The 21,464-nt window shown below is 35.9% G+C and overlaps 2 protein-coding genes across 2 annotated transcripts in view; one reads left to right on the top strand and one right to left on the bottom strand.

Moving 5' to 3' along the window:
• The window catches only part of CCPG1 (cell cycle progression 1), a 20,273-nt gene extending 7,019 nt beyond the window's left edge, over nucleotides 1-13,254 (top strand). The window contains exons 5-9 of the mRNA XM_010289324.1: nucleotides 7-208; nucleotides 4,255-4,509; nucleotides 7,930-8,045; nucleotides 9,111-10,513; nucleotides 12,472-13,254. Coding sequence (XP_010287626.1) covers nucleotides 7-208; nucleotides 4,255-4,509; nucleotides 7,930-8,045; nucleotides 9,111-10,513; nucleotides 12,472-12,652 — 2,157 coding nt within the window. The 3' untranslated portion in view covers nucleotides 12,653-13,254. The remainder of the gene's footprint in view (nucleotides 1-6; nucleotides 209-4,254; nucleotides 4,510-7,929; nucleotides 8,046-9,110; nucleotides 10,514-12,471) is intronic.
• Nucleotides 13,255-13,435: 181 nt separating this feature from the next.
• Nucleotides 13,436-21,460, bottom strand: PIGB (phosphatidylinositol glycan anchor biosynthesis, class B; the record flags this gene model as incomplete). The annotated part of the gene is made up of 11 exons (XM_010289323.1): nucleotides 13,436-13,696; nucleotides 14,285-14,465; nucleotides 15,223-15,433; nucleotides 16,842-16,906; nucleotides 18,121-18,332; nucleotides 18,755-18,806; nucleotides 19,230-19,370; nucleotides 19,985-20,115; nucleotides 20,279-20,383; nucleotides 20,970-21,090; nucleotides 21,414-21,460. Coding segments are annotated over 11 exons (1,398 nt in total), but the record flags the coding sequence as incomplete, so codon positions are not given.
• Nucleotides 21,461-21,464: the final 4 nt, after the last annotated feature.

Raw genomic sequence — 21,464 nt, 5'->3', positions numbered from 1 at the left:
GGAAAGAAAGAAAAAATCCCTGATGATGGGTCCTGCATTGGCACTATTAGTGATGATTCTGACATTGTTACACTTGAGGCTCCAAAACCAGAAGAAACTCAAAGTCAGGAGGAGGCTCCAGCTGATGGTGAAGAAGCTCAGAGTTCAGAGGATTTTAACATGGGTTCCTCCTCCAGCAGTCAATATGCGTTTTCCAATCTAGAAACTGGTAAGAGCAATAAATTACTTAGCAGCTGTGTCCAAAAATGTCACTGGGGAAAAAAGAAGTATCTTTGCTTTAGGGAACCGTCTTTATGTGGAGAGGGGAAAAAAAAAAATTGGTCTTGTTGAGTACCTGTCCAAGTACTTGCAGCCTCTAGGACAACTCTAGTTGCAGTAACTCCAAAACTTTGTCCAAATATATGTCCGCAATCTTTATTTCATTTGAGCGTTCTCTCTCATTACGTGTTCACTATTTTAAATAGAAAGTAAATTTCTAGCATATTTTGGGGAATTAAAATGACTTTTGGCTCATAGAATAATTGTAGGTTTTCTCTTGACAACTTTTTTTGCTTTTATAGAGTTGGCATAAATACCTAGCAGCAGGGAGAGAATTGATTTTTGGGGCCATGAGGACTAATGGCAGCATGACTACTGCTTACTTTCATATTTACGTAGCATATATATATATATTTTTTTTTTAAGATACTGACAGTACTTGGCAGAAATTGCAACCCATGATATTTAGGAGGAAGGATATGAATATTTGGCCTATTAAAAACAAACAAACAAAACCCCAACAAGCCAAACAAAGAAGCTTACTGTTGCGTTATTCTTCTCTAGTTCTCTAGTCTTCCCTTTTAATTCTGTTTGGCTGCTTATTTGTAATCTTTTCTGTTCTGTGTATTCTCTACAACACTTTTGTGTTACTGATTTTTACCTTTCAGAGTGAGTTTACTACAAGAACAGGATTTTTCTTAAAATACCATTTTATCTTAGAAGTATAATAAAGCATCATTAAAAGTTTGTGTATCTATATAGTATCCATTGGAATCGGAAGATGACAGCTTAGCATCTAATTATGACCAGTGATGATTCGTAACAAAGCTGTCACCTTCTTTAAGTCTTCTGTATGATTTGACTTAATTTTTAATTTAAAATTTAGTTGACTCTCTTTTTTCTTTTAGGACTGAGTTCTAAAAAATCGTTTGTTTTTCCCCCCCTTTCCCCCATGTTTTTGTATACAAAAGTCAGTTGGCTGGAGAAGCTGAGGAAGATTCCCGATTGTGTAAGGGGATGGGGCAATGAGGTGAAAGAGCATGTGTCTCGCAGTCTTCCTTTCCAAGGTGGTGTGATTAAACTTCATCAGCTTATGTAAAGCTGATTGCTTATGGTGTGCATGGAGTGTTCTTAAAATTATGAGTAATCATAATTAGCAATCAGAGCAATCTGACTTGATCTTATAGTAGTGATATTCCAAGAGTTTGAAGAGTTTGGCTAAGCTATCAGTGTTTTATTTGTTTTTTTTGAAAAATGTTAAGCTTTCATGTAAATTTGGAATGGGCATCAGTAAGCTCTGTAATACATTTTAATATGTATGCTTGACCACTTAAATGAATGGTTCTTGTTGGATTCCAAATCTATGTGTGACTGGCAAGAATTTCTTCCTTCTAACTTAAGCTGATTTCAGCATGGTCTTTGGTGCTGCTCATTTGATGGACCAAGTATTCTAGAAAATGTCTGGAGTACTTCTGCATTTATTTTAAATGCCAAAGTTCTAGCAATCAAAATTTTCATGCCACTTGTTGGCAATGGAAATCTTTGCCATCCATTTCTTGTTGAGTTTTCTGTTATCTTGGAAAATGATGAGCTTCAGATTTTCCTAATGTAGATACTGAAATGTTCTACAAGAATTTTCTGCCATTTTTACTTACAAGCCAATTCGTGTTCAGGCTGTTTTCATCATGTAAACAGAAATGTTTTAATATTGCTTCATGAATGAAGTTAACTAGCAGAAGCGCTCCTATAACTTGAAATAAACTGCATCTAGGCTTGAGATGTGTCTGTGCAGAAACGTCAAAGAACATCACATTCTTAACTGACATTGTTACTTCCTGTGGTTACTAGTGTAGATCTGACATTTCAAAATCATAGCAGAAGCTAGAATTTTAGTCTGCCACTGTGGTGTCACTTTGTTTCGTTTACACTCCTTTTCATCTTATGAATGTTAGAGTACAGCTTTATACTGAATTCTTACAGCAGCTGTAAAGAATTTCCCATTTGGCTAGAAGCAGCTTGTTCCTTAACCACTTTTGTATTCCATACGTGCAAGCTTCTTTGGCTGTTGAAAAAACCCTAAAAATACCAAATAAGCAATAATAACACCTGTCTTACTCCGTATGTCGTGTATAATTCTTTATAATGTCTGACCTCTGCATTCTAGTAAAAATATCTCTCTCCTGACTCATTTCTGAATGCTTGTCTGTTGTCCAGGACTGGGGAAGCAAGGATCTCTTTAAATGACTGATTGTAAAACAGTGTCCTTTTCTGTCAGGCTATATAAATTCATTTAAGAATCTGCATGTCAAGTAGCTGTTTAAGTGATTTGTCTTTATTGCAATGCCTGCTTGGTCAGTCTGGTTTGACTAATTGACTAAAATGGATATTTTTTTTTTTTTTTTAGTAAAAGGGGAAGTTATCTTTCATTTTCTGACCTGTTGCTTGTCCATGGAGTCAGAAATTAGACATGTATTCCAGATACTAATTGGTAATCTTTTCTGGGGTTGATGCAATCACTTCTATTAAGTTGGAATTTATTTTCAGTGAAGAAACCATTACCAGTTAAGATTCTATAGATAATGGCTAGCACTGCTTGGAAGTCTTGTCTGTTCAGTGATGTGTGCATGGCTTTGTGCAAACGAATGATTTTCAGTTGTGAAATGTTCAAGGATAGTAACTCTGTATTTATTTCTTTTACATTTGAGTGATCTCTGATAGGAGAATGAAAAACTGTATTTCTAGAAGGGGTGTTAGCATTGTGTAATTGTGGGCATCAGATTTAGAACTATCCAAGCAGGAGCACACTGTCATGTGCTGGAGGCTTCATTGATCACATGGACTCTATTTTGGGCATGTGAATTAGGTACATGACTGTAGATATTTGAAAGCTTCTTTTTTACCCTGCAACTGCTTCCCATTGATATTTGCCTTAAGCTTGAAAATGATGCTTTCAAGGGAGGGAGATTAAATAATCACTACTTACGTACTGGATTATATAAATTTATTTACAGTACATGCAGCAAGCATGTGTACCACTAATAGCAACAAGCAGTTACAGGTCTGTTATTTTCTCCGTTAGAATGTATGGCTTTTGGGCCATAGGAACATGAACATACAAATGGTATCATAAATACAATTTTACAAAAATGCTATAAAAGGTATTTTTTATGGTTAGAATTTGTTCTTATCTCAAATCTTGGCTGATTCAATCTTCTGAAACGTCAGTCAGGCAATAGGAGCATTTTGGATTTCAGAGTGTTAGGGAAGGATGAATACCGAAGCACCCAAGTGGTTCTTTTCCTGTGCAGTAGTGGTTGAAAATGCCTTTTTTGAAAGGTGGGTAAAGATGTTGATAGATAGTGTATGGTAGATATTAAAAGTAAACAAAATTACGTATTTAAACAAATTTGCAATGCAATTTTGTTTGGATATCTATCATACCTGCAGTAATGGAATTTTGTCTGCAGCTGCATGTAGATCACAGAATGAAGTTTTTTGAGAGAATATAGTAAAACCATGCCTATCTGTTAGGAGACTTTCTTTTAGCACACCTTTCTGTTGCTTTCATTATTAAATAGTTCAGTCTCGATATCTCTGAGAGAAGGAAGACTGAATTCTTAACCTTTCTATGTTACAAGTGTTTGTAGAGGCAGTACATGTAAGTGCTTTAAGAAGCAGAGTTTTCTGAAAGAAACACTTTTCAGTGAGCAAATGATAACGTGTGGGGAAGTCCTGTACAGTTTTTTTTGATGATTTCACGATTCTCTATGTTTTCCTTTTAAAAAGAAGTATTTTTTTTAACTTTGGAGATCAAGCATTCCTTGCATAATAACTAGCAGAAAGTACCACATTGAGAATTTTTATTTTGTTTTATTAATGTTCTCTAAGAAAAATGGCAAATACATTTTGCATAAATATGATGAATTTTGGTCCTCAAATGGATTTTTAAAGCAACAATTAATGCATTTTTAAAGACTGTTCTATGTTGGTTTTCAGTTTTTCCATCTCAGGCTAGCAATGATGAATCAAGTAGTGATGAAACTAGCAATCGGTCCAGTCCCACAGTACGGAAACGTCGGGCTAAGAAGAGGCTGATCTCTAGCTCTGAGGCTGAGGGGGCGTTACCTGCTGAAACGGAGTCTGAACCTCCCAGAGAAGAGCAGCATAAATGCCAGTTCAGTAGTGGCCTGAACAGATGCATCATACTAGCTTTGGTGATTGCAATCAGCATGGGGTTTGGACACTTCTATGGTGAGTTTATAGGAAACAAAATACATAGAATCAACGTCTTGCGTAACAAATACCACTTGGTTGTGACTCGCAATTTTTTTTTACTTGTTCTCTGCTAATAATCAAAACCTAAAAATGAGAAAAAGCAACTGCTAGTGTATGGATAATATAGGGAGGCACTTCAGTGGTGCAATTGTATTTAATATACGCTACTTTAAAATTAAACAGAAAAAAATAAATTTTTGGTTGCCCATCTAGACAGAAATTTCTTCTTGTTCTCATAATGCAGTATGTATTCTTCATTTTTCACATCTTTTCTTTTGAAATAAGTTTGTGGTGGTGCTTATCATTCCTAACAGCATTCAAAGACTTACTTCAGGATTTTGTCCCATATGTACTCATCTGGTAAATGTAAGAGCAAGGCATATTTTTACAGTTTATAGTATCAGTGTTTTTCTCTCTCCAGTGGAGAAAAATATGCTGTAGTTGTCCTTGCAATTGCAGAATGGTTTAGGGAATCCAGGGTAGCAGCAATTTTTCTGTGTTTAGTGCATTTTTTGAAGTTAAGCATTACACCGATTGTTACTACATTTAATAAAACAGCAGAACTCATGACAGATCTAATTGGACTACTTAGTCCAATCCTGTTATAATAAAAATGATAGAGGGCATTTATATGAAAATGTGCCTTTATTAGAAGACTTGTGATTCAACTTGAGACTGGGAATATGATTCTAATTGGATTTGATTTTGAATAATTGTTAGGGGTCTAAATTTTGACATTTATTTGGGGATTTTTACTAATTTTCACTCAACCCTGATTTTTTTGTTGTTGTTCTTAGGTAAACCTGAAGGTAAGTGTCATGAGTGATGTATTGTAGATGTTGTGCTTGCATTAGATTTACTTATGAAATTGTGTGTGTACGTGTACACACACATCCATATATGTATGCATGCTTATAATAAATAAAAAAAATCAAGTCTTAAGAATTACTAGTGTGTATGGAATTATAGGAATGACTAATCCAGTTGTGTAAAATACTTTCTATTTAGCAACTGCAGCTAATAGTAGCTGGTGTAAAAACTGATGGATGTATACCAGCACACTAGAAGCAGAGAGGAACACAATGGCTAGACTAGTTTTTGATAGTGATTCATGATGAGAACTTGAGGTTTCACTTCTGTTAATCATTAAATTGGGGTTAATGATAAATACTATAATTTTAAACAACTTTGAGATCTGTGGATGAGAAGTACATTTTGGAAATGTACTCAGGGTCATATCTTTATTAAGGGATTCGCTTTGACTTGTTCTGTACTTCTGAACAAAAATTGTCACTGATCACAGTGGTGACAGCATTCTCAGCAGAAAGAAGACTTTTTAGTTTTTACTTCTTAAGTGAAAGTTCTTCATGGTTATGTGATAACTAATCTTTCTACCAATAGAAAGGAAATGAAACTCTGCTTTCCATTTTCCTGGTTTTTGTTTGGAGTTTGTTTTTTTTTTTTTTAAACACAAACTTGAAAAGAGAAATCCATCTCCCTAAAAGACTATTTTGCATTTTTGTGATTCATCTTGGAATGAGTATTTTCCACAGCAGTTTTTTAATGCTAGGCTAATTGTTGTGTAAGAGGATTGGAAAGGGTTACTTTGGGGGGAAGGGAGGCAGTATCAGGATAGTGTTCTCCTTTTAACTAGAGCTCCAGGATCCCTTTAAGATTTCTAAAGATGTAGAAAGCAACTAGCATTAGGTTTCAATCAATAGCTGTATCCTAATCAGTATTAAGCTGAGATAGCTGCTCTATGATGCTCTAGGGAGATATGAAAGGAGGGCAAGCTTTCCAGGAAAAAGGTGACTGGAAAAGGTAAAGTTAGGAAGCCCTTTCCCGAAGAGTGTCTCCTTATAGACATTCAGATTTTTTTTTTTCTTTAACCAGAATCTGCAAAAAGGAATATTGCTATAATGCTAGGGATTTGGATAGGTTACTTAAAGAATCTGAAGGATACTGTGACTTGAGTACCATGTGGAAACACAAACCAATTACTGAGGGAATGGTACCTCATTATATCCATTTTCAGTGTCTTTGCTACCCTTTCTATGTTGCTAAATGTAATTTTTGCTTACTGTATCTAAATTAGGATTCTTGATAAGGAGAGAAGCAGAGTTTGAGTGTTTTTCTGTAATTCAGGTTCCTCTTAACGTGAACCCTTCACAGTAAATGATGATTTGTCTGATGCAGTTTTCAGATTCTTAGGATCAATGGACTTTTTCGAAAGTATCTATAAAACATAAATATGAAAAACAAATTTACTGTCAGTATACTTAAATTCACTTAATCATGGATCTGTGCTTCCAACAAGTGTTTATTAGGACTCTGCAAACTTAAAATCATTGCTGTGTTGAACTGTTGCGGTTCAACTTGGTTTAATAGAGTACTGTCTGGTGTTAAGTTCATACTTGACCATACATAAAATAGAAATTAAGAGAGCACAAAAAATTCCTCAATGTAATAGTACTTATAGAATTTCTTCTGCTTAATAATACACTGCCCCCCCCTTAAATACAGAAATAGAATTCTGCATATGCTTCATTGGTTTTGAAAGAAATACCTAAAACTTGCTGTTGCCATCTGCTGTAAAGTCAATTCAAGAGACTCTTAAAAGCAAAGAAATAAAAACTACATCAGCGATAGGATTTACTGAACATGTGTATAGGTAGGGAACTACCAGTAAAGTTTTACTTGACAGAAGAAATTGGTGTCTAGTACAATTAAGATACTTTTTTCAGAAAAATAGTGTCTCAGCCTTTATCTGACAATTGAAAGACAGAATATTTGCTTACTCTTCAGCCTTCACTCACGGATAAGAATGACAAGATAGGGCCTGCAAATACTTGCTGCTTTGTTAGAAGTGTGTAGTAATTGTGTTTCTGCATGAAAGTTTAAATACTGTGCTAATATCCTCTTTTTCATATAACTTTACGTAACAGTACAAGTTGTACTTCTGAAATGGATAATGCATGGACTAAAGATCTCCCTTTTATCCTAATTGGCTTGCATGTTACTAAAAAAAAGACCAAAAAAATCACACACATCCTTTCCTGCATAACTTCTGTTGTTTTGTATCTGACGTATTTCTATATAGCGTTCCAAAACTCCTTCATTTGTTATCATCAGATAAAAGACAGTGTAATAGAGAATTTTTGGGTGTCTCTGAGAAATTGTTCATTAGTGGAAGAAACAGAATTAGTATGTAACGATCTGGTTTTATAATCTTTATTTTGTTGCAGCTAAAGAGTTACTAGTAAGTACTTGAAGAAATTGCAAGGTAAGAATGCCTTTGAATTTGCAGAGAAAATGAAGATCATGTTTAAGTGTGTCTGTTCGTCTACCTACTTAATGTAAGTCAGACTACCAAAAGAAAGTTCTTTGTCTTTGTAGGTACAGTACAGTTCCAGAAACGTCAGCAGCTGGTGACAAAGATACGTGAATTAAAGGATATGAAAGATGACCTTTACCAGTGCCAACAAGAGCAAGGAGATAAAGTGCATCATGAAGTGGGGGTAGGTATGAGTTTAGCTGGAAGTCATGGTGTTATTCTGTCATTATGTGTGTAACTTACACAAAGTGAAATTAATTCATCGCACAGATCCATTACATTTTTTTTCTTTAGTAAGTTCTTTCTGAGAATGTCAAGAATTCAGGGGAAAGAAGAACGACAAAGTTTTTGTATTTTGATCAAATGTGTTATTGGAATGTGTTTAAACATGCTATTTTTTATGTGTGTAGTCTAGGAGTTACCTGGACACAGAGACTGTCTCTTTCCGTATGACATAATGCCAGGTTGTCATTAATGAAGACAGCTGAAGTAGTACGCGCTGGTAAAAACCTATTTTAGATTGAACCTACAGGTTTTGTGAATTTGCTTTCTGAATTGTCAATGATTATTAATCTTTTAAATACTTAACTTGTACTTTTAAGTTTTTTTTACTGTTAGATCATTCAGATTAGGGAGTGCTTTGTGTGTGCACGTGTCTTCTTAAAAAAAATTTTTTTAAAGTTGCTGATAGCATTTATACAGAATTCAATATGTTTAGTTTTGGAGTTTGTCAAGGATGCCAGGAGACTGGGGAGATACTTTTGTGTTAGGATATAGTTACACAAACATGTATTTTCAGCAGCAAATTTGGTTCAAAATCAGTTCCTGAATTTCTGGCCCAACTGCTGAATGCCCTTGCTTCTGCTTATGTATTTGGCTTTCTAGTCTGTAAACCCAGTTTGCGGAACGTGTCAACAGCAAGGATGCACATCTTCATTTCCTTTTAAGATGTATCAATTCATGTACCCAGGTTACTATCCTTCAGCTAGTTAAACCAATACAAGCAAGGGGTAATGACCTCTGGTTGGAAGGTGGAGCCTCTCCCATGGTCTTTGTTGCCAAGAAAGTGTTTGTGTGTATATCTGAGATAAACTAGCTCTATTTTTGGATCTTGCTGCACATGTGTCACTGCATCCAAAATGACAAGTAAACTTTGTCTGGGCTTGGTCTTTCATCTTTCTAGCTGAAAGTGTAACAATTCTAATTGTAGTATATTTGCTTGTTTTCTTTTTGTTTGTATTAGTCACTCAAGGGAGATCTTGCCACATGTTTGACCTCTACTGAGGTGGAGAAGAAATCCTTTGAATCTCAAAAAAAAAGTCTTGCTGCAGAAAATCAGCACTTAAGAGAATCTCTAGAGAAGGAAGAAAAAGCTTTGGCCTCACTTCAGGAAGAATTAAGGAAGCTAAGACAACAAATTAGAAACTTAGAAGATAAAGGAACTAGCACTGAATCTATTGTAATGGAAAATCAGAAACTAAGGGAACATTTGGAAGAGGAAAAGCAAAGAAACCACAACTTTCTTAGGCAAAAGGAAACACTCTTTGCAGAGGCGCAGATGTTAAGGAGAGAACTAGACAAAGAACGTCATGTTACAGAAGCTCTAAAAAAAGAACTGGAACAGTTAAGTTCTCGTCAAACACCTGACAGTGCTAATGATGATACATTAAGAGAAAATCAAGAAATAGAAAGTCTGCGAGGAAGACTAGTAGAACTAGAAAAAAAGCTAAACTTTGAGCAACAGCGCTCTGACTTATGGGAGAAGCTGTATGTGGAAGCGAAAGACCAAACTGAAAAACAAGAAGTCAATGAAAAGGGACAAAAGAAAGGTGTTAAAGGGCAAAGTAAGACTAAAAAGAAGTCAAAGGAATCATTTTTTGGTTCAGTTAAAGAAACTTTTGATGCTATGAAGAATTCCACAAAAGAGTTTGTAAGACACCATAAAGAAAAGATTAAGCAGGCTAAAGAAGCAGTGAAAGAAAACCTGAAAAAATTCTCTGATTCTGTAAAGTCTACATTCAGACACTTCAAAGATACCACAAAAAACATCTTTGATGAAAAGGAGAAGAAGTCAAATGATAAAAGACACGAGGCAAACAAGAAAGCTCGAACTTTTTACCGAGAACAAAACTCTTACGAGAATCTGAAACACATGCATTACAGGGGACCTAACATGCCAAAAGAATTCAAACATGGAAGAAAACATCAGTTTACAGCATTTGAAAAAGATACAGATTCACCGAAATGTCTCGATGATACTTTGTGTAATAGAAAACAACAGTTTGTCCTAAAGGGCTGCTCTGGTATTTTTGAATGTGCTCATCAAGAATTCATTAGTCTCTTTAACAGAGTATCAGATCCTATCAGGGTGGATGAATTTAATCGGCTAATGAAAAGGTATTTGCAGCAAGTGGTACATAACTTTCATCACTGGAGAGAACTAGAAAATTTCATCGAAAAGTTTTTTCATGATGGGGTATTTATACATGACCAGATGCTGTTTACTGATTTTGTTAATGATGTCAAGGATTACCTGGAAGATATGAAGGAATACCAAAATAATAATGAAAATATTTTTGAGGATTTGGACAAATACATCTATAGATACTACTTTCATTATGATAATTCACCCCAATATGGACCCAGGTTTGTTTCAGTTTCCTGAACTTGTTAACAAAATGAAGTAGTCTTTGTAAAGACAACTAGTGTCCTTGTTCTAATAGGTGATCTTCTAGCATGTATGTATGTATGTGTGTGTATATATATCTACATGCTAGAAGACTATCTGAAGGGCTCAGTGGAAACACTAGACCGTGTTATATAAAGTGGCTCTGTAGTACCTTATATACATTTTGTGTCTGTGTATGATGTTAGTTTGGGAGTACAATCTAATATTTTTACTGAGTTCTTTAGAAAACTGTGTTTAACTGCGATGACTTTAGACTGAACAGCTATGGTTGCCTGTTTGATGGCATGAATAACCACCTCAGAAGAAGCATTAACTAGGACTTCCTTGTTGTCCTTCCCTGAATGAGGTTTTTGGATATATTTGGTCAGTCTCTAAGTCCTGTTCTGGCAGGTATATTCCCTGCTAGCTTTTCAGGAATTTCACTATTCTATTGCAGCTTAGTCAGTCTGTATTCCCAGAGTAGAGCTACTCAAATGGCAGGCTTTAGTTCAGGTCCTGACCCTGGCTGAATTTGTTCAGACTTGCTTACAAAGGTCCTTGGCGTGAATTGTTTCCTACGTTACTTTCTTGCATCTAACGGTATTCTCAGGGCTTCTACAGAGCAGTTGTGATATGCTGCCTGGCTGGCCCAGTGGAGCTAGATACGGGTTCTACTGCAGAGACTTTGGTGAAAGAAAAATAAGCAAGCAGCCTTAATGTATTGTGTGAAACTTGCTCTTTTTGGAATACTTATGTATATATTTTATGTGGCTTTTAGTATCATTGCTATTACAAAATTGGCTATATAGTCTCTTGTGCTAATGTTTATTCTGATCAGGTAAGAAAAAGTGAGATATATTAACCGGTTTATAATACACAAGAAGTTGTCCTTGCAGCCATAATAGAATTTTTCCCTGTGCTGGTATTCAGTGCAAAGCATATTTTTACATCAAGGTGCAGTTCTTCAGTCAGGTTTCTCTGTGGGACTTGTATTGTTTGTATGTGTTTTATTGCAGCAGGAAGTCTGAATACTTCACTACTTTGGGGTTACTAAATAGTATGTGAGGTAGTACTTTTAATAAGAAAAAGATGAACGACAAGGATGATACTCCTATATCAGCTACCAAGTAGCCTTTTTAATGTGTAGTTTTGGCAAACTCATGTCATGAGTTTTGTGGTTTTATTTATATTCTAAGTACTTCTTACTAATTCATTATTAAAATGAACTTTAATTTTTAATTAATTTAAATACTTAATTTTTGAGCACCTTAATTCAGTTTGTAGACAAACAGAATTTCATATTCATTTACTCCTAGTACTATACAGAATTTTTTGTGATACTGATGATGAAAATAGCCTTAGCTTAGCAGAAGGTAGAGATGCTAGTCATATGGTAACAGCATGTAGTGTAATGGGACTGCTTGCATCAAAAACTGCAACAAGTGAGCAACTGTGTTTTGTCAGTGCCCCCTCTCTCTTTGTAAATGTACTTAACTGTACATGAAAACCTCTGAAGTGCCCATGGTTACACAAGGCATGCTTTCCTAAGGGCCTGTAAAGTTTTCATTATTTTTATAGAGCCAAAAGTAATAGAATAACTGAAAAATAGATTGAGACCTCACTCAAGCATCACAGTAGGGATAATCAAACAGCTGTTTACCTGGCTTTATTCTAAAAAGAACTTTGGATAACCAGCTGCAGAGAACTTTATTTTTAGAAAGGATTTATTTTATATATACCATCTTATGAGTGATTTAAACAAAGAATACCTCCCCCCTCCCTTTTGCTTACAAGAGAAAGGACTACTTAATACTACTTTTTTTTTTGGTCAACCTCAGCACGTTAGAAGTTGTTCATGACAATATAATTGTGTTTCAAAATGCTTTTAGAGATTCTTTTGTAAAAGTAGTAACAAGCTTTTGTTTACTCCTTGCAGTCGACCTAAAAGGCCACCTTTTACACAAACTGAAAATTCCAGACATGAAAAACAAGCTCAGAAGTACCACCACCGTAATAAAAGAGAAGGTAAATGGCATAAACATGGTCGCACTAATGGAAGACACATGGCAAATCTTGAAATAGAATTGGGGCAATTACCCTTTGATCCAAAATATTGAGTAATTTATGGTAAAATAAGATTAGAATTAATAATTCACATCCTCTCCAGAAATTTTTCAACAAAGCAGCAAGATGCAAGTTTTTTCTCTAAATAATTTGATTTTTACACATTTTTGTTAAAAGGCAGAAGTCAAGCTTTCTAATTTGCATATTCTGTACTGTTGCTTTAACTGTTCTTCAGAAGTGATGATAGTTTGGGTGCCAGCAGTATTGTTGCAGAAACTAGGCATGCAATGACTTGTGTATGAAAAATATGCTTAACTGCATTCTGTTCACATACTTCAAGCTTGAGTCATGCATAATGTACCAATAATTAACACCAGTGGTTGATATAATAACTTCATCTCATCCTTCAAAAAAATAGGTCTACATTATGGTAATGTGTTAAGTGTTTTGTAATCTTACACTTCCTTCTTGTCTTGGGGGGGGGCATTCAAGAGCCTGTTGAATTGTGAAGAATTTGCTGTACTGCATTCTAATCAGCTTGCTGATTTAAGCACTTGAAATGTCTTGCATATCTGCATATTGTAGAAGAAAAATAAAGAGACATTGTGGGTAAAAGTCTTTATTTGTAAAACAAACTATCATAGCTGTACAGTTCTATAAAAATGGTCCAGTCTTGTCTAATTTCTTATTCTTTAAGTAGTCATATGGTAACTTTGGTCTTCCTGATGTTTTCTAGGGTTGTAAGGTAGGTCAGCACCCCCACCCTTCCATACTGCTACTGAAGCTGCATTCAGGAAAAGGTTTATGTGTTTCCAGACAGCCAGTGGCTGCCTCATCAGACTTCCCCATTTGACTTACCGAGTTTCAGGCTCACTACTCTCTCCTTTCTGCAGTACAAGATCTTCTAAGCATTGTACTGCTGTGCAAAACCAATCTCATTAGGTCTTAAGTCCAGAAACTGATCTTCAGGTATGATTAATTTTGTTTTTTCTCCTGTAGACGTAGATGTGGCTTCCAATTCGTCCTTGAGGTACATGAGTGTGAAAGACAGTGGCTGTTTTCTCATAGTTCCTTAAAGCTAGAAATGATGTTATTTCCTGTAAATGAACATACATTAGTTTCCACAGTCAGAAAGTGTAGTTGAGAGCATCAGAACAGTGTTCCAAAGTCTTCCGAAAACCATCAGTTAAACTGTCCCCTGGAAGTTTTATCCTTTATTTTAGGAAAGACTGCTAGAAGAAGAGGTACCTATCTTGTTTCATCCTGTCTGGAGTGGATATTCACCATACACCATTGTTTGAGTGCATGGACTTTCAAAAACAATTGAGGGGAAGAGGTACTCTGAGTGCAGGCATTTTTGCTTGTCGTTGTTGCTGTCTTAAAAGTGTATGGTTCTGAGAACAGACCATACATTTGTTTTAATACAGGTTGAGGGGAATTCCATAAAACATTACTTTATGGCATGCAGAATTTGCACAGAGGAGAGGGCATACATGAATGTTAAGTATATATCACTGGAATGGTACCCATGCTATATTATGGACTAGAGGGTTGAATTTTAATTTAAGCTGTGTTTTTAAAAAGTTGTGGACAATAGTTTTCAAAAATCTTAACTGTAACTCTGCCCTAATTTATTATGTAACTTGACCTCAAAACTAGTTGGTTTCATCTTGCAGTTAACATACCTGTTCTAGCACACTGAAGAAGATCAAGTGGCTGGGTAATAACGTGTCATTGTAGAACTCCTTATTAAGCCAGCCAAGTGGATTAGAGTAAAATACATCTGCTTCATCAGTATAGCTCTCATTTCCGGTTAGGTCTGGGGGACACTGAAGGAATCTCATTTTTAGAGGACAGTGAACATGACTAAGGGGAAAAAAACCAAAACAAACACTTCAGGATAAACTGACCAATATCTAAGATTTGAAATGACTCATCACACTTAAGAGACTTCAGGCAAAACCAAAATTGAATAATCAAGTGTTTTCCCCCAGAGTCATATTTTCTTCCCTTCTGTACTTCATACGAAAGCAAAAGTAGAATAAGGGGATTCAGCTCCAAACTGCCGTGACTATCTAAAGAAAGCAGATTTATCTTAATAAAAATACCATCTGCATAACATCAGTTTCTTAAAAAGGTAATTTTCCGTATCAGCTTCACTGTTTATATCTGCTTTAACATTTTGTTTACTTGCCAGGGTCTACTGCAAACTTTATAGAATAGTGACTTCAGTCATTGTATGTTGTAATTACATTTTTTCCACTCTCTAGCAGCAGAAGTAAAGGTAAAATTAATATGTTTTGACTGTAACAATTAGTCTTTCGTTTTGCTACAAAAGTTACCACAAAGAAGCAGTATGACACTTTCAGAAGTCCTAAGACTTACTGCATATCCTCACAGAAAGCTATTTTACAAAAACTGACTAAAGCTTAGATGCTGAATTTTATTCTGTGGTATAAGCATTTGGCTTATTTCCCCTATTCATTCTGTATTAACTGTATGAAAAAATCAAAACTCTTCCTGTATACTCTTATCAATCTCAATTTATTAAGCTTAGCAAAAATAAATAAATCGTCATTTCTGCTTAAGTGTATGGATTTAATATTGTTAACTATTTTAATACCTGTAAAATGGAGTAGAGTGGCACGGCATCATGATGAAGACAAAAGCTTGTGACTGGTAAGAGTTATTACAGAGTTGCTGTATGTGACTCATAACATCAAGAGAGCCTCGCTGGTGAATCAAGCCTGTATACAGGGCTGGGAGTAAGTTTGATAAAAGCAGGAAACTTGCTGCAGATTTCTTCCATGCTTTCAGGTGTTTCAAAGAATATCCTAGAGAAACATTTCAGTAAGTTTTAGAAATAAGCAAATACTAACAGTTCCATGCAGTATTTTTGAAAGTACCATAACTTACTGGAAAACCGTTACTCAGTTGGTAACAATACCTTGCTTTGAGGTATTTATTCTCTGAATTAGACTTTACCCTTATTAATTCTTGGATTTAACAGTGTAATTGTTAAGCCCATACCTGTCTTTTCAGGTACAGAAGTACGATTTCAAAGCCAGTGCTTTGTCTCTTTAGAGCTTAATTTTAATTTATTGTGGGCGGGGGGGAAATAGTCCGTTCAGCAGTTTGGCTGAATGATATGTGGCAACTTACTGATGTGTTCTGATTCATGCATGTCCAAGTAGAGACAGAATAAATGGTAACTACATGTTTTTTGGTATGGCTGTGGTTTTCTTTTTCTCCAACATGCTGAAAGCTACAGCATTCCCTTATTGTTATTAATTTTTGAGCTACTATACCTGAAACAGCTTACTCCTCCATCTTTTCCCATCTCCCATACTTGGTTCCCCCCCTCCCTTTCCTTGAGGGAGCTAATAATAGGAAGAGACATTTCTCCTGGTGGGAGACAGTTGTATAAACCTGTTTCTCACAACCACACCTTAGATGAACCTAGCACAGAAGACAGCTGCATGTTGCAGCCAGTCTGGAAACACTTAAGTCATGTCCTTGTCATTATTTGGAGATAAAAATATTTTATGCAGCCTAGCTCTGTGACCACCTTTACTGAGTCAAAAGAAACAAGTTAGAATAGGCCTGTTTCAGATGTCAATAACAAGGAAGTTAAATTAGTCTTCAGTTGGTCCGTTCTGACAAATTGCAGATCTTTATCTCAGATGAAAACAAAGTCCACTAATTAGTCTGTGGTTTAAAAATGAGTGGTAACATTCTCTTATAGGCATTTTTTTACTGCTTTTGTGAAATGCTCTTAGCTTATCTCTAAGTGTCCTTGGAAATTACTTTGAAATTTGGGGTTTGAAATGTGGGGTTTTTTGGCTTTTATTTATAATGTTTTGAGCAATTTAAAGACCTCTTTGTAACTACTGACTTATCAGATTTAACTTTTATCAGTTTTTTTCTTTACTGACGTATCCAAGCAGATGATGATTAGCTCTTGGTAAATTGCAGAGATGACCTAATTCCCTTAGAGACATGGAAGTTAAGAGGGATATTAACAAAAAATAATGTTCTGGTTGGAATTTTTCTGCATGTGAGGTAGAACTGGTTCATTGTAAATCTGCTATTGAACTGAGCCAAGATGTATTACATATTTGATCTCAGCAAAGAGCAAATTATTGAAATAAGATTTACTTGTTTACACTAGCAAAACAGGTCTCTCTTTAGGTGAAAATTATATACAGGGAAGGTTGCAAGACATTTGAAACCAATGCTTACCACAAAAAAACATGCAAAATGGCAGTACTGGATAGATGAACCTGAATTCTTTATGGCTCAGCGTGCTGTAATAAAACAGATAGACTACTACAGTGAAAGTTAAATGCATCAGTTCTGTTGACAAAATACGTTCTATAGCGTGGGAGACTGGAAGAAAAGCACTTGCATGTACTAAAAAGCTTTTGGCATTGAAGAAATTTAGAGTAAAAATGTAAATTGTCACTTTTAAAAAACACAATGAGTACATTAGAATTAGATTATTTGGTCAGTTTAAACCAATGAAAATACCTGACTACTGCTCTAGCAATGAAACGGTCTGATTTTATGCCTACTAGGTATAACTTAGCTAGTACTTCAACAATTTGCTTTCTGTAATAAAACACAATAAAAAGTGTGGATGGTAAGCTAAGATTCAAGTACACATTTGTATCTAACAAACTTAACACTCACCTCTATTAATACAACTTCACATAATTTCCCATGCCAACTTTTGGGGCTTTTTTGGGGATTACTGCAAGACTCGTGTCATGGAAACCAGATTCTTACAAGACTAAGGGAGATAAAGGCCTAAAACCAATAGTAACATCTAGTTCTGATGTTACTAGGACTGAAGGAAAAGGTGGCATTTGTGGCCTTGCTACTGTTTTGCTGTATTGTTATTACTAAGTCTGATACCATTTATTACTTGGTACGTATCAATTTGCCATATCTTTTCTTGACTGAAAGTGTTTCTTCTTTTAATGTGCAGTTAATTCTGATGCTTTAGAAACAGCTTGCCTTTTCTTCTACTTCTCAGCCTAAAATGAGACATACAGTCCTATGATAAATGTTAAGACCTGTGTGTAGATTTGTGAATGGAGTAAGTCTGCGAGGCATTAAGAACCTCTCATCTTACTGGGGATGTATTAAAGAACAAAATGAAACAGTATTAACAGGCATCAAGTAAACACAGTTTTTTCTAACTTGTTCTATTGTTGCTTAAACAACTGTTAGGTAATGTTAAAAATTTTTTTTCATTTTCCATTGAATTTCATGCTGAATTATTCTTTAAGGGTCTAATAGATTCTAGAAACACGTTTGATAATGATACAAGAAGTGGTAGCACATAAAATTCTAGAAACAATTGGATAACCGACTGAATTTCTTGGACTATTTGAATAGTTTAAAGGTTTTTTAATCACTTAACCTGAATACTATGCTTTTTTCATTTTAGGGAGGACATAAGCTTTGAAAAGAATACAACCAGTGAAAGACAGTAGTTACACTTAGGAGAAATTACCTGTATACCAACACTGTCCAAATCACTGCCATTAGAAAGATGCGATACCTTTTTGGTGCCAGCACACAGCCATGAATAAAGAAAGGCACATGGGTACCCAAGATGACTGGTAGTCCCTGAGTGAAGTACCAATGCCAAGGATGAGATCCGTAAAATGTTCCCAAATTCTGCAGCACATTAAATTTCAAGAAGTTCAGCTGAACCAGTACCCACTGGGAGATTCAGGGTAGGGAGTGGAAAAAGAAGTTAAAGACGAAGTGAAAACCAACCGCTAAATTGAATTACACAGTCATCACTGGCCTTAAATGATACAGCATTTTCATTCATACTTACGGGTTTTTTTCTACTCAGACTCATCACAGACTTCCTATATTTAGCAAACACAGAAGTGTGTACATTTTGCAGTTTGTTGATAACTATTGATTTACTGAGAGCTGAGAGTACTGATTTTAATCAACAGTCTCATTTAAAATAACTGAGAAGTCAGTGTTTAAGTGTTTGTGGCTTAGGGTGTATTTAGAGATCATAAGCCAGATGCAGTCATAGAAATAACAAGTTAGAGAAGTCTGAAACATCAGTCCATGTTAAAATGCTAAAATCCAACTTTTTTGGGGAAGTTTTTAAAACAACTTACCTCACCAAAAAACACACGGTCAATTATTAAAGAGGTTCCTACTGTGACCAATCTGCAAAAATGGAAAGTTGGTTGCACTGATATTGCCTGAATTGCTTTGCATCAGATTCTACTCTTCTCCAAATAGCTGTCAAAACTCCCTGAGTAGCTATTCCTAATCTTTTTTGAGATTATCTGTATTCATGGTTATTTTACTGCAGCCAGTTGCCACCACCCAGTATCCCTGGCACAATCCCAGATTAAGCTGGAGTGCTGTTCATGTCTCATCCTTACAAAATCTCTCCTAGTGCTTTTTTGCAGCATATACAGTTTAAAGGAAGCATGCCCCTTCTTTAAACTTTTGCTAAAGGACTCTATTATTTCTCTTTGTTTTTTACATTAAATCACCTTTTTTGGGTTGTCTGCTTTGCAGTGGTAAAATTAATCGTAAGATATAGCTGTGCATAGTCATAGTTTAAATTCAGAAAGAACTTACCCAACTGGAATGCAGTGGTATAGGATAAGGTCTGCTTTCCTCTGTTCTTGCAAAAAATGACTCAAGACCAAAGGTATCCATGGGATGACAGCGGTGGGACGAATAACAATTGCAAATGCTATCAAAGTTAAATATTTGCAACTAGGATGAGGGAACATACGAAAAACAGACATTTATCAAAAGGTCTGGTCAATTTTTTTGCAGATAGTGACATTCCAACAATCTAAATACTGTCATGTCTCTGACAAAAAGTTTTTCATACTGCAGATAACTTTGATTCTCTCAGTACAGATCCTCTGTTTTGCTTGGAAGGCTGCCAACTATGTAACTGCTTTATTAGCAGTGGCATTGCTAACTAGAAGCACATACTTGCTTTAAAATAGCTGGTAAAATTGTGATGACAAATTCACCTGTGTCTGAACCCAAACAAGCTTTTGTTCTCTCTTCCCAAGTTGCCACAAATTCCAGTCCTTTAAACTTTAAATTAAAGTTTCCCATAAAGTGATACTTTGCCTAAGGGAACTGGAAAGTAGTAATTTTACATAGTGGCTCTATGATGGCTTCAAAAAAACTTTTAAAGGAAATGAGATGATTGCTGTTCTTTCCAAGATCTAAGAGTTCTTCCTACATGAGTAAGGTTTGTTTTTTTGGTTGCCTTATATTTTAAGATAAAAGTTAGCATTTCAAATGGTATCAGTAGATTGGTGTTATCCCAAGCCAAAAATTGTCAGTACTGTTAGTAGAAAGTTTCTCACCTGCTCCCCATCTTGGAACCTTTTATCGGATAGCAGGAAAGAGCAAAAATGGTAAGAAGAGTTTCCATGGTGTTTGTTAGAGTTCTGGTACAGGAATACCATGTAAACCAGGAACACAGCTGGCAGAAGTACTGAAAATGATTATGAACAACAGGATGCACAGGGAGAAACATTAAAACAAATTCTGTAGTTTTAAGACAGTTCTTCAAGGTGTGACTTACTATCATTTTGCTGTTGTTTACACTGCAACAGACTGTTATTAACATAAGTTTTTTTTTAAAGGCTGAGACTTACCACCCACTTTGCTGTTTCTGCATTTTCAAGGTGTTGCACTAATAAGTAAAGCTTCACATCAGCAAAAGCTGCCAGCACTGCCTGTGCAAGTCTAGGGATCCATATCTACGTAAGCAGAGAGAAAATTTTATTTGCAATAAACCTGTTAAAGGCCCAGTTTGAAGAGAGGACTACCGAATTAGTGAATGACTGTTCAGACATGAAAATAGAAGTGAATTAGTAAATATTCTTTATAGCTTTCTACAATATTTTTTAAAAAAATAGTAAGGTCCTTTGGTAGGACTAGTATTCTACCAAAACAAAGGACGGCTAAAGTTTAACTGAAAGTATTCAGATATTGAAAGTAGAATTCTTTGCCATTTATCTCTAACGAAAGGTGAAAGGGGCTGTTGTTTCTGAGTTTGGTACAAGTACGTGTTATTAAACACTTTGGAAATCTGAACCACACAGCAATTGTGATGCAGTGGCAAACAATATCGGTGGGCAACTCAAGAAGATTTATGGAGGCCAAGAATAACCCTCTGCAGAATCTATGAGTGAGTTCTGCATCCATGCAAAACACTTCAGTGAGGTCTCTGTGCTCATACATTCTAATTTCAAAGCTTGAACAATGATAAAAATACACTGAATTTAAAGACAATGCTTTTAAATTTAATTTTAGTAGCAGATGTGGTTTTTTGGCCATACTCACCAGCAGCTGAACATCATCCTTAGCCAGCAGCTGTAAAACCTTGTAGATGCTTGCAAAGATCAGTGGGTATGAATAGCCCCTTAAGCCTTTTGCCCATCCCAAATTTAAGTAGCCATAATTATTAATATTAAGGATAGATCACGAAAAGTGAAAAAGTTTCTCTCGAGCTGTGTTATTTTCAGACTCGGCCGGGTCGAGACATTTGCCTTTGTGGCCAAAAGCCGTGGAGTTTTTGTTGCTGGTCAAACTAACACATTACTGCAGTGGAAATCTTTGCCTGAGCGCTCCTCCCACGCACGACACTGCGGCCGTGACTCTCCGGGCACGCAGGGCGGTGCAAAGCTCGGGAAGCGGGGCCATGTTCCCTCTGGCCCGCAGAACGCGACGGCGACAGCGAGGGGGCGGCGGGGACCGGCGTAAGGGTGGCACGGCGAAGGATATTTGAAGACCATGCGGTGCGCCACTTCCAGCGACTGCCAGTACTCATCCGGGACG

Source organism: Phaethon lepturus, unplaced genomic scaffold (genome assembly GCF_000687285.1).
Source record: "Phaethon lepturus isolate BGI_N335 unplaced genomic scaffold, ASM68728v1 scaffold52896, whole genome shotgun sequence".
Lineage (NCBI taxonomy): Eukaryota > Metazoa > Chordata > Aves > Phaethontiformes > Phaethontidae > Phaethon > Phaethon lepturus.
This window is presented reverse-complemented; position numbering and strand designations above follow the sequence as displayed.